The 18,558-nt window shown below is 41.2% G+C and overlaps 1 protein-coding gene across 1 annotated transcript; it reads right to left on the bottom strand.

The window, feature by feature from the left end:
* Nucleotides 1-9,156: 9,156 nt before the first annotated feature.
* Nucleotides 9,157-14,568, bottom strand: LOC131250697 (F-box/kelch-repeat protein At1g57790-like). The gene is made up of 2 exons (XM_058250981.1): nt 14,373-14,568; nt 9,157-10,415 (listed from the first exon to the last, which is right to left on the bottom strand). The coding sequence occupies exon 2, from the start codon at nt 10,245-10,247 to the stop codon at nt 9,321-9,323; it is 927 nt and encodes a 308-aa protein (XP_058106964.1). The 5' UTR covers nt 10,248-10,415; nt 14,373-14,568; the 3' UTR covers nt 9,157-9,320.
* Between the last annotated feature and the right edge of the window lie 3,990 nt (nt 14,569-18,558).

Below are 18,558 nucleotides of genomic sequence, written 5' to 3' on the forward strand. Positions count from 1 at the left end.
ATCTAAAGTTCAAGTGAACCCCACCATTTAAATAGTGGACCGTGACATCCACCGTTCAAACTCCTAAGGGCTACGGTAGTTTCCAATTAAGTTGATAATTGTTTTCATTTCATCTATCTCTATGATAACTTATGAATAAGTCGGATCTCAAATACATAAGGGTGGGCCCGATTTGATATACATTTGGCCCATTTGATCGACCCATTTGAATTGGCCCATTTGAATCGGCCCATTGATTCGGCCCATTCGATCGGCCCATTTGATATATATGAAGTCCGATGCGATGTGTGTGAGGCCCATGAGCGAGGCCCAATGTAATATATGTGTATGGCCGTTACATTGATTATGAATTCCTTATATAGACCACTCCTTGGAAACAATGTTGGTTGGATGTCCACATTGAAGGGCAATGATGGTTAGATGTCCTTATTGTGACCTTCCCTTAGGCCTTGTTAGGCCCATTCTCTTCGTGGGTTAACCCAAATAAGTGGGCCCCATTCGCTGTAGGCGGATGACTCCATGTTACCAGATTTGATATAACCACGGCCAAGTGCCGATCTTTATATATGGTTGATCGGTTGATCATTTATGGACCCCGCCTTGCCTAAATATGCTGTTTTTCGGTGCAGAGAATCGATGCTGATTATCGGTGCCGATTATCGAGGCCGACGCCGGCTATTGATACCAATTATGAGTATATGACAACATAACATCATGATATATACCCATGCGCATCATCTGTATGCTTGTGATGAGATGAGTGACTGATCATAGTACATGTCATTGGGCAGATTGTTATGGGACTCCCTGGTGAAGGGAGATGCCCACATGAGTGCGCAGTATGTGCATGATTGTTGTATAACTGGATTGGGTAATTCATGCATCTCGCATTGTGTGACATGTATACTGTATGCCCTAGCAACATCAGGGCCATAGCCTCCACATGCATATTGTGATTGGTAGGATTGGATACCGAAAATCTTGTTCTACATGGGGTATTATAGATATCCCTGGGTGAAAGTCCCTAAACCCTTATGGTAACAGGAGGTTGCTCCAATGTCTAGAACGAGTGGGTGCATGAGCGTCGAGTGCCGATTACTAGAAGGTCGCGCTTTCCACTGTGTCGTGGTTGGTTAGAAGGGGGTGTGGCCTTACCCGCCAGAGAGGAGGGGGCAAAGCTAAGCTGAGTTTGACCAGCTCGAGGAATGGGTCTGCTATCAACGAGTCAGGCCCGATATTGGCAGACGAATAGTGAGGTCTCTTCCACTCACCTTGTTGCACACGATGGGGCAATAATCTGACTTGGAGTGTACTTGACCCTGGTGATATCCCAAAGTTGAGCTGTATTGATATGTGGACTTGGATGAGGATTCGTATACTTGAGTTGCATCTCGCATAGCATGGCCTTGGTATGGCCGACATCATTCATGCCTTGCATCACATGGCCTTTGTACGGCCTATAGTTTTCATGGATTCATAAGCATATTCTGCATTACTCTGATATTACATAATTGTATTACTACATTGCGCACATACTTTCACCACTCTCTAAGCTTTCCATAAGCTTATACACGATCGTTGCGTGCAGGTGACGTTAGACCGCAGTAGCGTTGAGGCAGGAGCGCTTATCAGATCATCTTGAAGCTTTTTGTCCATTATCATTGTATTTCCCTTTATGCTCATTGTACTTATAAGTTTTTTATCATAGTGGAAATGTGATAGAGTTTTTGGTTGTTGTTTGTAAGTTATGCCTTTGATTTTGCTTATTACGAATCAAACTGATATTGAAAATCCTCCTCGTAGCATCCCAGGATCGGAACTTGGCGAATGGGCGCTGGGAGCTGAGAATGGGGTGCTACGGAGGCTGTCGGCAAGGATTCGGCGATCGAAAATTTTGTGAGCCCGGTTTCTGAGTTTGGGGCGTGACAAACTGTTTTGGACACATTATCGATTCCTTGAATAATGCTTGATGACATCGAAGGCCTCTTCGATGACATCGAAGGTTACAAAGTCCGGATGAAGTTACAAAAGCATAAAAAAAGCACGTATAAAAGACACCTTCGATAACATTGAAGGCAGTTCGATGTCATCGCGAAGTTACGTAGAGTTATGCGGAGTGTGTAAATTTGATGCAGTTTCCAGATTTTTCCAAAGAGGTGCAAAAGGAGATATTGCATAACTGAGTCCCCAAGGCATCCCTGGGGATCTATCTAATCAATCTAGGGTTTGGAGGAGCGAAGCACAAGGGCGGAGAGCCGTCGCTAAGTGTTTTTCTTCTTTCTTCCTTAGTTTTTAATGCTTTCTTTGAGGGTTTTAGATCCAATCATGTCTATAGTTGGCTAAACCTCTTAACTAGGGCTAAGTGGTGAAGCTTGTAGCGTGATGGAATGTTTTCTATTTTTATGAGTCATGTTTATGTTAAATTCTCTTTTATTCTAGTTTGATATTTAAGAAATACTTTCAGTTTTTAATGGTTTATTGTGACGCAAATTACAGTAGATATACAATAGCTTTGAGTATCTTCTTTTCATGAATTGAGATTGTGAAATTAGAAAATCTTGTTGCTCACCATCGTCCCTTGGGCATGGCTGGATGATAGAATCCCTTCTAATCATCACAATTCTCTTATGTTGATTGTGAATTGGTATATCCTGTTGTGAGCCATTGTCTCCTGGGCATGGTTTTGTGATGGAATCACTTCTAGTTCTCACAACTCTATTCCATTGAGAATTAGGTGAAAGGAAGTTCAGATTTAGTTTTATTGAGATATCTTCCAATTGGATAAGATAGGACTCCGATTCCAGTTGTGTCCTTGAATCAAGCATAAATCTCCCTGATTGCTATAAGTGGATCCTTGGAAACCCTAGTTCCCACCTTTAAATTCTTAAGTTCATAATTAATTCTCTCACAATTACTCTATTTAATTCCATATTTAGATTTGCATCTTCTTCTAGTTCTACTTCTAGTTTCTTTTAGAATACACACGAGATTAGTCCCTGTAGATTTGACCTCGATCTCACCGAGATTGTTACTGCATCGCGACCCTACACTTGGGGTTGTGAACACGCCTCCCACTCTCCAGACACCCAAAACCATTTGTTCTTCTAATTTTTGCTGGAGGTTGGGTTGCCGACAATGAGAGCCTTACCCTTCCTCTCCATGCCAAGAATTAATACCAACTCAGCTCCTTTGAATGAGCCTTGGGCTAATACAAGTACATGAACTCCTCAACTGTCAGCTCCTCGTTCTTGAGCTGGAACTAGAGGATATATGTCCCAATCAGTGCCTTCCAGGCATTCGGGTGATTTGGCCAGGGGCCAGTCTCAAGCAAGAAGTGGCCTCCCGCACAATCTGATGGAAAGGCAGGTGGAGCCCACACTGCAAGGCGACCTAGTAGATGGCCACCTCACCTTCGTGTGGGTCACCAGGAATCTCACCAAAATCGGGAACTCTAAGTCCCACTGAGTCCGGGATCCAGAACTCAGACCTGATTTGGGCCAGATTTGCCTCTATCAATGTCAACACAGTAGGACCGACATCAATTGGCTGCTCAGCCTCGGTCCGAGCAGTTGCCCTCTCTGATAGACGGACCCTGTTGACTAGCCATGGTCAAGGGATATCGAAGACGGTGGGCCTTCTGGCGCCCCCCAACCGTGAATCTATGCTTTCAGGGTCTGAATCACCCTGGAAAGCCATCGGTTCAACATCCTCATCCGAAATATTGGACATTTCGGATGGTGGAAGTGTAATAAAAGAAGGAAAAAGCAAAAGAAAGATGGCTAGAGTAAAAGCTCAGACATACCGAAAATCGCTCGGTTTGGGAACCTTAGGACAGCTGCAAATACTAAAGCAAATGGCCAGAGCGGTTAAGGCTCTTCCCCCTTTTATAGGAATCCTGACCGCAAGCTATAGGCACAAGCATTCAATGTCATAGCCAAAGAAGCACCTCGATGCCCGCACTCAGCCACGCGGAGTGCCCTCACTTGTCCAATGATCCGGCTTCCCGGGCCGTGCCACATGCCAGCGCCCCATAGGACGGGGAGCGAAAAGATGCCCTGTCAGCGCACTCCTCCTCGAATGCGCCATACCATCATTGCATATCTCCCTCGATCTTCGCGCTTGCTACCTATCTATGCATTAATGCTACACTGACTTGACTTCCCGCACGACCGAGCTCATTACACCGCCTTACTTCCTGAGCCTGCCACGGCCAACTCGGAAGTAGGGGGCTACTGTTATAGGTGAAAATAAGTTGGTTATAAGTGTGAGGTTAGATCAGTCATCTGCGTGGACAGCCAGCGCTAGCCACGACCAGAAAATATCGACCCACTGCTGGGAACAGAGGCCCGCCCCATGAACTCGGCCACCAGAAGATGGAGTATCTCCGCCTCCATCAGATGTCGAGTCCTCCGACGGTCCCATCCATCTCTGAGCCATTATACTCAGAGAACCTTCTCCCATATAATAAGATGAAGTGAATGGTCATCCCCGATCTCATCTGTATTCTACCAAGGAAAGGAGCTCGACCCCCGTGCCCGGACACGACCTCCCAGGGCAGCGCGGGAGGTCGACGACCTGTCTATGCTCAGAAAATACTCAACCATGGTTTACTACAAAATCCACATCGGCAAACTACTCCTCAGGACGGCCATGTAGGCCACCTTGGATGCTTGACCTCAGCCTCCTACCGTGATTCTGACCACTCAGATTCTAACGAAGAGATCTGTCCGAGATCTCAACCGAAGATCTCGGACAGATATTCGCAACGCCTTTGGGATACGATTCCCTGTACAATATGTTCCTACTAAGTAGGGATATCTTTACCTACGCCACCACCCCTCTTCAACTATAAATAGAAGCGCCTCTAATGGTGAATGGTACACAACTCTATGCCCAAAAACCCTAAGTTCTATTAGACGTACCTTACCTGTCTGACTTTGACATCGGATAGTCCCTTACAGAAGCCAAGGTCTCCATCTTTGTCTTCTTTTACAGGTATCAAGTGGTCTAAGAAGGACGTCAAGATTTCTACATCAGCAGAGTTACCACTGGATGGTGAGGTGCCCGAGAAATATATTGTATTGAATACTTTAACTCTTTTATTAGGTGAATTTTATGGAGACCGTTCATCATCAAATCAAAATAGCCATATAATCAAAAACTTAAAATAATGCAATTAAGATATTTTATTTGTTAAATTTCTAAATATAGAAGGCGAGATTCATCGTATAAATGGTTTAGATAATTGGAAAGGTATAAATCTTTACCAGTGTTATAATACATGGGGACGTATGCGAGCAAACCTCTGTAAGATTAAAAGAGCAATGTTAAGCCTACATGCATGCATGTATAAGGTGGCTATCTCCACGCAATTACATGTGGCAAGGCAGCATGTAAACATGATATCCAATATGCACATGAGGTTGGTCCCTGCCCACCCCTTCTTTGGCCTTAAATTAAGCCAGTTATATCATCAGGTCGGCCAAAGTTCACGGAACAAATTTTTACGGAGCTTAATTTGAATTATTTGTATTTCACATTTTGTTTCCAATTAACACCGTAAATGCGACATAAATGAGAAAATTTATTTACTCATTTATTCACTTGAGCCGCCTCCAACTGACGTTAACAGCTAGTCTTGTTTGGAACGCTTCCTAAGCTAAAAAGAGAAAAGAAGACATGGTACCATTAAAATCTGTGGGGCTTACTATTATGTATATTTGATCCATGTCGTCCATTTGTTTTACCTCCTCATTTTAGGGCATGAGGACAAAAATAAGGCAGATCCAAAGCTCAAGTGGATCACACCACCAGAAGTTTTGGATCAAGTTGATATTTGTGTTTACCCTTCATCAATGTGTGTGTGATCGTGTTAAAAAGTTCGAGGATTTGCCCTATAAATTTCAGGTAAGGGCCTTGGTTACGAAAAAGGAACGAGTTAAGCATATTTTTCCACCCGCATAGCATGCAGTCTCTATTTTATGAGATTTTGCATTTCTTTTAATTACATCATGTAATACTTCGCAGGATATCAAGACCCTAGGTAAGCAAAATAAATAAATAAATAAATAAATAAGAAAATAGAAAAGAATGTAGAGAAGAGAAGAGTGCGGAAACGGTGTGAATGAGTCTTGTAGATGTCTTAGGATGTGTAAAGTGGAGCAGTAACTTGATTCAAGATATGAAAAGGAAAAGAAAAAATTACACCATTTTCTTGCAAAAGGGATGGTCAGATGTCTTCGAATTCAACCATACTCTTTGACTTCAATAGCTTCTTCTGCTTTAATTTGTACCATCTTGATATGGGTTGTCTATCATGTGGGGCCCACTATCAAAATAAATTGTCCATCATGTGAGACCCACCTTCTGTGGAGCCCACCTTTGATGTGGACCATCCATTATGTGGGCCCCACTTTTGGTGTGGGTCGTCCATCGATCATGCATGGCTTGCCTTAGACGTGGAGATTCATCATTAGGGGTTGACCTTTGATGTGGACCATCCATTCTGTAGGGTCACACCTTGATGTGGTCATCCGTCATGTGAGACCCACCTTCAATGTTATTGTCCATCATGTGGGGCAACCTTCAGTATCCACCGCCCCTCATGTGGAGCCTACCTTTGATATGGACTATCCATCATGTGGGGCCTAACTTTGATGGGGACCATCTATCACATGGAGAGAGACAGAGAGAAGTAGAAAAGTTAAAAGATGAAAAGCAAAAAATAAAAACTATAGGAATAAATCACTCTTATCACATAACTTTTTACAATGGTACTTACCAAACTATATTGAGTTGAAAAAGTAACAAAATTACGTAAGTTTTTTATTTTTATTTTTTTAATGTACTCATTGGGTGGTATCCATTTAAGATAAAGAATCAAGATCATCCAGGTAATGCAACTCCTTTTCTTTCTTTCTTTTTCATCTACGCGCCATTCAATGTTGTAACTCAATAACGGTAACAACCTAATTCTTATATGATACTTGTATCGGGTGGCCTTTTTGTTGCTGGGGCTCCCTACCGGTAGGAAACAAGCATCACATGTGGGATAGGGATTTGGGAGCAAACCATTTGAGGCTGGATCCAATACAAACATCTCTAAATTAGTGTACCACGGTATGTGGGGACTATCATGGTGTTTTCATGACATCAATTTGTCCACAATATGAACCCATTCCTATTCTCCTTGAACCCCAAAAATTAGGTCAATGCGTGAAACCTATAAAACCATGTTTCATGGCTCACCTAGAATTTTGGAAATCATGATTTTTTGGGTGTGCATTCATTGTTCTTGGATTCGTTGGTGGAACTTTGATGAGAGTCGAATCATTTCATTAGATACATTCTTCTCATTCACCCTAACACTCATAAATGAGGAATATTTATTATATATAAAAAAAAAGGGTCAGGTAGGAAACACCACATGAAATAGTTGGAAATCGAATGCCCATCATCACTAGTTTTGTATAGGGCCTAATATTTAATCCAATCCATTTATCTAACTGAAATCATTTCCAAAAATGACAGGTATACAGTAACACATGAATTTAATAGAGGTTCTAGGTATGATTCTACCAGTGGTCCATACCAAGTTGGCTAGGTAAGGCTTGATTAATGCTAAGTGAGTGCCTAGTAGGTGAATTGTCCATCAGCTGCCCCATCTCCTCGTTCACTTTGATCCCAAAACTATAAATTTATTTTGTAGAGCCTCTCAATTCACATGGTGCGGCCAACCTGGGGTTATGGAGAATAGTGTAATATTTGGGTAACTCTTTTATCCCGGGAAGGAACCTCAGATGAATGGATTGTATAGTATATAAACAACGTGAAGTGCTTGCTGTGCACGCAACTATGGTAGACATGTTCATTCCAATTATTTCCTAAGGTGTGGCATACCTGAGTTTTTTTTTCATCATCATTCTTAGGTTCCAAAGTGAACTTGAGTCTGCTTACATGATGGATGGGGAGGATCTCATAAAAGTTCCATTTACTTGGCACTCAATTAGCAATAGGCATGCCACCTGTACCCACGCCAGACACAGGATTGAGAGAGATCATAGGCGTTTTAGACAGTAGGGAGGTTTTTTGGAAAGTTATTCAATATTCTGTTAAAATATGACAGATGATGCACAAGCACTATTAAATTGTACAATGTGGCATATATCAACTCAAATCAAAACCAACTAAATTGAGAAAATCATTGTACTTGAGCCAAAGTTTTCAAAATAAGATCAATTGGACAATCCTTATCTCTGACTTCTGAACATTGATTGTTGAACTATCATTATTTTAACAAAATAAATAAATAAATAAATAAAAATAATGTAAGGTAGCTTAATGAAATTTACTTAATTCAATAATGGGTTTGTTGCATACATAAACCCCTACCCTTTGAGATTCAAATATAGTGAAGAAAGACTTTGGACTACTACGATTTACTTTTAGTTGTTATTATGTTTCTATTGTGGATATTTAAAGCCCTCTTTTAGAGTGGAGTGGAGCATTTTCATCTTTTTTATTGTCTTTTTAAACGGAATTGAGGGTTGGTTTGCACATGAACAGTAAAAGTACATGAAAGGTAGGAGTTTATATGTGGAATTAAAAACAGTGCCAACATGTAAATTCCATAAAAATCAGTTAGTATTAAAAATAAAAAAAATAAATAAATAAATAAAAATTCCCTATCATAAAACAAGGCAATTGAGTCATAAAGGAATATATGTTACCACATCAATTGATGTAACAGGCATACCCCACATAAAATAAGTGAACATTACAAGCTGCTATGAAGATTATCTGTACCAAATCAGGCCCAGTCCTAATAATTAAGTGGGCCACACCAGTACGTTTGAGAGCATAAACCCCTGGCAAGTTTTTCTTTCAAACCGTACATAAGTGGGCTGCTTTATGAGCTGGAAGCAACCTGATTTGTGCACCAGACTACCCATGCTTGAGTTCTACTTTATTCACAACTCCTGATGTCCAACTTGTTGTTGCCATCTTGGCAACGTTAATGAAAAGCATCATCTGTTGAGTATGCAAATAGTGGAAGTGACCAATGCATCTTTCAAAATGTACAGTGTCCGAAATCCCACTGAACACACCCACCCCCCCCCCCCCCCCTTACAAAAAGAAAGAAAAAGAAAAAAACGATCAACATAAGAAAATTGAATGACGATTTATGACAACCCATGTCCATTTCCTATTTTGTCAAATGATTATTTCTCCCTGGTTGTTAGATGAGCTGGTGGAGACTGTAATATGTGAGTGATCCAGGATTCAATCCCTAGTAGTGTCGCCTTTCAAAAAACAACAAACTATCTTGAGCCTATCAACCTCAATTCATTATTATTTTGGTTGGATTCAAATACGTAACCATTGGGTTCAATCCAAGTGCAATTGCTATATACTTTGGACTTCCAAAATTCCACTCTCCCGTTCTTCGTCTCCATAGAGTAGAATACAGGCTCATTGCTGCAGCTTCCACGAATTCTTGAGAAGTAGATTTTGTTTTCCATTCCTCTTATGGCTTTCATTGAAAGAGATGCCTCATGACCGACAAAAAGCGTTTGCTCTCCTAAGCTTTTCACTTCTACCCAGACCATCTTAGACTGGTCTAATAGGAAAGTGTTAATTGGATCTCCGAGATGATCTACAGAAACCATTACCAACTCTCCACCTGACTCTGTCAAGAAACAATCGCATGTCTCATTTTGGACAGCTTCTGGCTTATCAAGAACATTCCAAGTATTTTCCCTGTGATTAAAAACCCCTAACCTTCCACCTAGGCCCAAACAATGGAAAAGGCCTTCATAGAAAACAGGATTATTGTGAACAACGACAAAAGGCACTGTAGTTTCATAGTCAGAATAATTTTTCCAAGACATATCCCCAGGACAACATGTCTTGATTGAAATATGGTATGGATTTATGTTATGAACAGCAAAAACAACACAGTCTGGAGAAGTTGGAGGCGATGAGAAGGATATCCCCCAAAAGACACCAATTGAATTCGGAAGGTCGATTTGCTCTTGCGTAAAAGGATTAAAGAAGAACACAGAGTCATCATTTCGAGACACTAGCAACCAACCACCCTTCGAATGATGGAATACTGTACCAGACAAGCCCGGGATTTCAGAAACATAATTTTTCCTGTTCAAGGGGTCAAAGAACTTGCACACACCCTCTAAGTTATGATTGAATATGAGCCACGGTGTCGAAGGGGACCAAAATGCAGGAGTCATCGATAACCATCCCTTGCAGACAGCGAATAAATGTGCATGGTCCACTGCAGATATGTGTGGTATGATCAATTGTAAAACCTCTTCTGGAATGTCCAACCAATGTTTCTCTGTTTCTCTTCTGCATCCATCTTGTCCTTCATAAATTATTTGGCCAAACTAGAAAATAAGCTGCACATTCAGAAATAAAGGTTTCAATTTACAAGTTGGTGTTTTGTAATACAATGAATATAAGAGGGGGTGGGGGGTGAAAGCAAAGTAGAGATAAATCCAACAAAGACAAAAGTACAAACTCTTAAAAGTATGAAATCTTGGAGACTTGTATATAGTTAAATAGAATCACCACAATTCCTACATTTTACTTGCAGGCATTCTTTGGATGGCAGACCATGATGCAACTTTACCACCTTTTTTTTTTCATAAGTGACAGTTTTACTAAAGTAAAGAAAAAAGAAAGGTACACAGAGAAAAGTTGCCCTCTCATCACTCACACAAAGGGAAAAATCAGCAATACATTAAAAAAATAAAAAAAAAAAAAAAAAAAAAGAAAAAAAAGAAAAAGAAAGAAAGAAAGAAAATAATCCCTGCCCCAGGTGCAACTGGAATAAGAAACCAATAGAACTGCTCCAACACTTAAATGCTGACTTCCCCAAAGGAAAGTGCTCCATGGATAAAACAACCCATATTATTGCACTTTATTTTTGGTACCGATATAAGAACCCTCTTATGTGATCGTTGTGTGCCACTGGCTGAAAGGGAAATGTTATAGGATAGCTATAAAATCAGCTGCTTTGTGGGACAGAATGTTGGGCAGTTAAGAACAGCATGTTCATAGGATGAGTGTAGCTGAAATGAGGATATTGATATGGATAAGTGGCAAGACAAAGAAGGATAGAACTGCGCCGGTTAGGACGAGGGAAGTACACTTGGATGATTTGATCATGTGCAATGGAAACTTAGAACTGTGCTGGTTAGGAGTGAGTTGGTACAAGTTGAAGGCTCTAAAAGGGCAAGGGAAGGCCCAAAAGGACGTAGATGGAGGTAATAAGGAAAAACTTGATGATCTATGGTCTAATTGAAGGCCTTTGAAAGAGTGAAATGGTGGAATAGGATTCGTGTAGCAGACCCAAGTTACTTGGGATAAGGCTTAGATGATGCAGATGATGATGATCAATGTTACAACCCACACTTTAACTGTGCTTTTGAGGGAACAACATCTGTTGAGAAACCCTAACAACTGTCCAGTTCTCTTGAAATGAAAAAATGCCCTCGTATGAGCTTAAAAGTGACAAAATTGATCATGCTTTCACGTGTGCTAGAAGTTGCACATGTGCAAGAATAATGATTTTTTAGGCTGTTTTCTATGGAATTGCACACCTGATGAGTGGATTAGCCTTGTTATTTGCACACTTGACAATTATAGCGGGGCTCACCTCTTCAACAGGTTGTATATCATAACAGAACATATATGGCCCACAACAGCCTGGCACTGCCATTACATATGGTGGTACCAGTACCACTGTTGAGCCCACCACGTGCGTGCACGCACATGAAGGCATGTATGTGTGAACATGTGTGTGTGTGTGTGCGTGTGTGTGTGTGTGTGTGTGTGTGCAGGCATGTGGGTATGGGCTTGTGTATGCATGTTCTCTTAATAATTCATAAACAAATAACCAAAATTCAAATAAAAACAAAAGGAACATTTGATCAGATCATAAATGAGAGGCACCACTAATTCTAGTTTGTCATGGGTAAGGGACACTATCATTCATATGTCAACTTCCATAAGAAATGGCACCACTAAATGAGAGGCACCACTAATTCTCTCCCAATAATGCTTTGACATGGGCCCACCTAGATTGCATCAAGATGGGATGGATGGTCTAGATAGTGTTTGAGGTTTAGCATTAATTTTAGGGTTGTTAACAGCCTTCTCTTCAAAGATAGGTTTAGCATTCTTTCCTCGCTTTTGCAAGTTCCTTAATAAATTTTTGTTACCTTTCAAAAATAATACAAAAAAGATAGGTCATACATCGGGGATTTATATTTGTGGCTTTGGAGCTTCTTCTTTTTTTTTGGAAAAAAAAAAGGGTATGAGATGCTTTTGGGTTGTACTCTTTGATTTAGCATCAAAGTTACACTCATTTTAGTTGTTGTTCTTTTCCAAATTGTAAGTGAATTTCAATCATTTTACTCATTGGTCTTCATTTAAAATGGCAATTGATCTTGAATCATTTACTCATAGCACTTAATTTCGAGCTGCATATCTTATGATCTTTCCTCAAATCATGCTATTTGGATTATAGACTTGACTCAGTTTTTGATGATTGTGTTTGATGAGCTGAAAGTCATATTCCAATGATTCTACCTCTACTAAATCATGTGAAATGAGTGTGCAAAAATCATGGCTGCTCATAGTTAGCAAAACTCCATTTTAAACTCTGTATTTTTTTAAATACTCGTACAATTAATCAATCATTTAAAACTCCATACATTTCGAAAGACTAAGACAAAAATAAATAAAAAAAATAAAAATAAAAACCTTTTGGCGGCAATTTAAAAATTAGATATTGGTGGTCTCCACAAATCAATGAAAGTGAATAGAAGGTGAAAGTTTTTATAGGAGATGGATTGATTTATCTAAGGATTACTTGAAAAGAAAGGATTTTAGAAAGGCAAAGAACACCATTCTACTTTCTACATTATTGTTCGTGCTTGTAGAAATTCCTTCAAATCCTCATACCACTCGGGGAATTGAAATAATAACATGCGGCCGAGGTTTTTAGATATTATCAATGACTGCAATATAATGTATTTTCTAAGAATCAATCGTGTTACTAACATAAAACCTCCTATTGCTAGAGGAAAATAGTATCCCAAGTTTCTGCTATAATGGAGATGGATTGATTTATCTAAGGATTACTTGAAAAGAAAGGATCTTAGAGAGGCAAAGAACACCATTCTACTTTCCGTATACATTATTGTTCATGCTTGTAGAAATTCTAATTATCTTAACTAAACTATTCTACTTTAACCTTATTTATATACATATATATACCTTTAAAAAAAGGTATATATAGTTGTTTTCTTCAATCTGTTTTTTGAATTCAAGCCGTAATAGACCCGAATTTCTCATTCACCGAATTTTTTGGCATTTTCTCTTTTTCTGACCATATTTTTTTTATCATCAATAACAAATTAACACAAACATCTTGCATAATTTTTTTTCCTTTGCCGTATGTTGTCTTGCTAGCTATGAGGATGACCACACCAATTCAACAGTAATGGCCTTTAGGACAATGTTGATTTCAGAGAAGCTATGGTAGATGCCTGTTCATGCTTATTGGTTTAGATTTCCAACATTTCAACATAAGAAGAAGCAACCCACACTGGCACTGACCCACCAAATAATCAAAAGCCCACATTGGCACTAGTTTGTACAAGCGGAGCAATCAGTGTTGTTGCTGCCGTTGGGCATGGAACTAAGAAGTATTATATGATACTCATGCCAAGGATATGGACGCAGTTATCATCGAGCCATGAGTTTGTACAAGGACCCACAATTGCGAGATCTAGACTGCTGATATGCTGGCGTTCACAAAAAAAAAAAAAGAAAAAAAAGAAAAAAAAAAAAAAAAAAGAGAGAGAGAGATTAAAAAAACCTGGAGGGATAATCCCTAACCCTTTGAAGTAAAAGATGGTTAAGAAGAAAATTAGTCAACGTCTACAAAAGGTTGCAAGCAATCGGACGTCTACGACCGTCCAAATATGACTTATCTCTAAGAGATCAACGGTGTGAACCACCCAGACATGGACGGTGAATCAGACGAAATCAGATCCAGAGAATAGAGTGCAAATCCATGGTTCCTCTTTGTATTACTGGGGAAAGGAATCAGAGAAAAAATCAATCTTTTTGTTAATATGACCGTGAAACAGACAAAGTCAGATCCAGAGAATAGAGTGCAAATCCATGGTTCAATCAGAGAACCTGTGTATTACAAGGGAAAGAAATCAGAGAAAAATTCAATCTTTTTTGTTAATATATGAAAGTGCCAGCCAAAAAGATGCGATTTTGCTACCAATGAGATGAGAAGAAGAAGAAGAAGAAAACGAAAGATGGCGACTTACCTCAGATTTAGTTCCCTAAAAGAAACGGCTAAGTATGGGTTCTTCTGAGAGAGGCAGAGGGAGAGAAAGATGGCCGTTGCCTTCTTCCTCTTCCCAAAGGCCGCACCTTTGTGAGGCAAAAGAGAGAAAGGGCTAGGTATGGGTTCTTCTGAGAGAGATCTCGGGATCAACGGAGAGGGAGAGGGAGAGGGAGGGGAGAGGGGGTTTTGGGCTTTATCTGGTTCTTCGGAGAGAGAGAGGTTTGGGATGGACGGATGCGGATTTCCTGCGCAAGGCTTTCGCAGAAACTTCTGCGAAGTTAGGTGAATAGCACCGTGATGTTTATTGGAAATCTACTACGTCCATCATTTCTTCAATATTATGTTAATATACGGACCCCGAAATGACGGAAATCCAAACCTCATATGGGCTACACAACAAAGGATTGAATGCCCACCCTTCAAACACACGTGGGCCAGAGAAGATATGAATCAGGATAATTTTTATGTTTTCAGTTAATCCTACTAAAATTTACTTTATAAATGGTATGAATGGCATATAAAAAACACTGTGGACCCCAGAAGGTTTCAACGAAAGGAATTTACCTAAACGCATGTACCTGATGTACCGCTCACTTGAGTTTTGGATTTAGATCATTTTTGGTCACATCACTTCAAATGATCTTGAAAAACTGATGGACGTGGTGGATCTCCGGTAAACATTACGGTGGGTCCCACCTACCTTACCGTCGCACCAAGATCCTGCGAAAGGCTTTCGCAGGAAATCCGCATCCGGGTTGGACTCTTTGTGAGAGAGAGAGAGAGAGTGGTTACGCGGATTTCGCATGAAGTTCCTGCGCCGGCATGTTAGGTGGGGCCACCGTGTATCTTTTGAGAAATCCACACTGTCCATCCGTTCTTCCAGATCATTTTAGCACATAGAATCACAAATCAGGTAGATCTAATGCTCAAGGCGGCCATAACCGAGGGAAAACCCGGGAAAGATTGTTGAAATCCTCCTGGGATATACCTTGATGTTTACATGTCATCCAAACCGTTTATAAGGTCATTCCCACTGGGATAAAATGATAACATCGAAAACTTTGCCTGTTTTGAAACTTTGTGGTCATACGAAATGCTTCAAACAGTGGTCACTAGATCCTGACTGTTTCCTTTCGTGCAGACTACTTGAGTTTTGGATCTATCTCATTTTATTTTTTTTACATATCCTAAAATGATCTCTCAAATCGCTGGATGTTTCTATTGGAAAATGCAAAAAAATTAGCTTAGTTTCAAGCCAATGAGGTGGTCCACTTGTGTAGGCTCCATCTTGATGCATGTATTCAATCCACGCCGTCCATTCCTTTCTTGACCCCATTTCAGGCGTTGAACCAAGATATGGTGCCAACTCGAGGTCCTAGTGGGCCATACCGTAGCAAATGGTGGTTTGCACCATTGAAACCTTCCCTAAATCTTTTATACGTTGAAATATGCCCAATATTGGGCTTGGTTTGCTTGTCTTGAGCCATAGAGGGATACTGGACGGAGTGGATTCACTGGATATGGACCCCACCTGTAAAATCCATGGAAATTCCAGAAATCAAAAAATATATATATATAACACAGCAGCTGCTGCTGCTGTGTCAGACGCAGCAGCGCTGCCTGCGCACGCCAGCCGTGGGCCCCACCTTGATGCTTATCTGACATCTGACCCGTCCATCGGGTGGGCCACTCCCTGACGTGGGCCCACCCCAAAAATCAGCTTGATCCAAGACTCAGGTGGCCCACACCGTAGGAAACAATGGGATTGGATTTCTACCTTTGAAATCCTTTTGGGGTCCTCAGAAGTTTTGGATCAGGGTGAAATTTATTTTCACCCTTCATCTAGGCCCATGTGGCCTTATCAACGGGTTGGATGGCATAGAAACATTGTGGTGGGCCCCACATGGAGCCCACAGTGATGTAAGTATTTTATTCCACCGTCCGCCTGGACGGTGGAGTCCACTGTGATGTGTGTGCGTGCGTGTGTGGGTGGGTGCGTGCGTCTGTGTGTGCGTGCGTGCGTGTGTGGTGTGTGCGTGTGTGTATATTTATATATACATATATATAATATTATATTATATATAATATCATATGTATTATATATATATATATATATATATATATATATATTATATTATATCATATATAATATTGGTGGGAGGCCCATCTCAGTTATTGTTGGCCCATGATTGAGGCCCACTTTGATGTGTCATGGGCCCATGGGTCGAGGCCCATTTAATGTGTTAGGGGCCCATGAATTAAGGCCCGTTAAGATGTATTAGGACCTACGAGTTAAGGGCCATTTGATGTGCATATGGGGCCCAATTGGCGAGGCCCATTTGATACACATAAGGCCCATGTGAGTAGGCCCATTTGACGCACTCTAAGGCCCACGGGTTATAGCCCATTGCAATGTACATAAGGCCCATTGGTGCGGCCCATTAATGTGGCCACTTAATGAATATAAGGCCCATGTGATTTGGCCCATTTGATGTATTTATGGCCCAATGGGATGTACCTAAGGTCCATTGCAATGTGTGATCCCAACATGGGTTATGTAATGATGTTTACGTCGGGCCACACCTTGGGAGCAATGGTGGTTTGACGTCCCCATTGCAAGTATAGTGTTGGTTAAATGTCCGCATTATGACTTTCCCTTGGGCCCATGCGTGTAATGTGTAGGCCGTCTAGGCCCATCTTCATTATGAATATCATCTATCCCATATAACATGTTTAATTCCATGATTCATGATCATATGCATCATACGTATGCTTGATATGAGAAATGACTGATCATAGCATATGCCTTTGGGCAGATGGTTTAGGGGCTCCCGTACAGGGGGTGTTGCCCTACATGAGCGCACGATACGCGCAGGATTGCTGCATGACTGGATAGTGTGATTCATGCATTCGCATTGTGTGATATGGTTACTATACGCCCTAGCGACATTAGGGCCGTAGCCTCCACAGACGTATCGTAGTTGGCAGGATTGGATACCGGAAATACTGTTCTACATGGGGTGCGATAGATATCCCTGGGTGAAAGTCCCTAAACCCTTATGGTACCAGGAGGTTGCTCCAACGTTTAGACCGAGTGGGTGCATGAGCGCTGGGTGCCGATTACCAGACGGTTGCGCTTTCCACTGTGTCGTGGTCGGTTGGAAGGGGGTGCAGCCTTACCCGCTTGAGAGTAGGGGGCAATGCTAGGCTGAGTCTGACCAGCTCGAGGAATGGGTCCGCTATTGACGAGCTGAGCCCGATATTGGCAGGCGGATAGTGAGGTCTTTTCCACTCACCTTATTGCGCGCGATGGGGCGGCAATCTGGCTTGGAGTGTACTAGACCCCGGTGATATTTCAGATTTTGAGCTGTATTGACATGTGGACTTAGATGAGGATTTGTATGCTTGAGTTACATTTCGCATTGCATGGCCTTGGTATGGCCGGCATCATTCTTTGCACCGCATGGCCTTGGTACGGCTAATGGTATTCTTGGTATTCATCAGCATGTTCCGCCTTACTCTGATACTGCATAACTGTATTATCACCTTAAGCATACACTTTCACCACCCTCTAAGCTTTCTATAAGCTTATGCACGACTGTTGCATGCAGGTGACGTTGGATCGCAGCAGCGCTGAGGCTTGGACGCGTTGCTGATCATTTTGGAGTTTTTATTCATCATCATTGTATTTCCCTTATGCTCATTGTACTTGTAAAGTTTTTGATTATAGTGGAAATGTGATGGAGTTTTTGGTTGTTGTTTGTGGGTTATGTCTTTGGTTATGCTTATTACGAATCAAACTGATGTTGAAAATCCTCCTTGTGACATCCCAGGATCGGAACCTGGCGAATGGGCGCTGGGAGCCGAGAATGGGGTTCTACGGAGGCTGTCGGCGCCAGATTCGGCGATCGATAATTTTGTGAGCCCGGTTTCCGAGTTTGGGGCGTGACAGAAGTTGGTATCAGAGCATAACTCGGGAATAACCAAGAACAACATTACATATCTGCTATGAATGATTTAAGTCCTAAGTTCAGGTAGCCTAGCGATCTTTTATTACCGACCCTTAACGAGTGTGCCTCCGAGAGTTTTCAAAGTTGATTAGGCACCTTCGCTCTTTCCTGTAGGACATGGCGCGTAGGAGAGTGACTCGATCTACTCCGGCTCCA

Source organism: Magnolia sinica, chromosome 1 (assembly GCF_029962835.1).
Source record: "Magnolia sinica isolate HGM2019 chromosome 1, MsV1, whole genome shotgun sequence".
Taxonomy (NCBI): Eukaryota; Viridiplantae; Streptophyta; class Magnoliopsida; order Magnoliales; family Magnoliaceae; genus Magnolia; species Magnolia sinica.

What these genes read in the sequence shown, in the direction of transcription:
- LOC131250697 (XM_058250981.1), bottom strand. Translation starts at nt 10,247, where the DNA reads ATGACTCCTGCATTTTGGTCCCCTTCGACACCGTGGCTCATATTCAAT.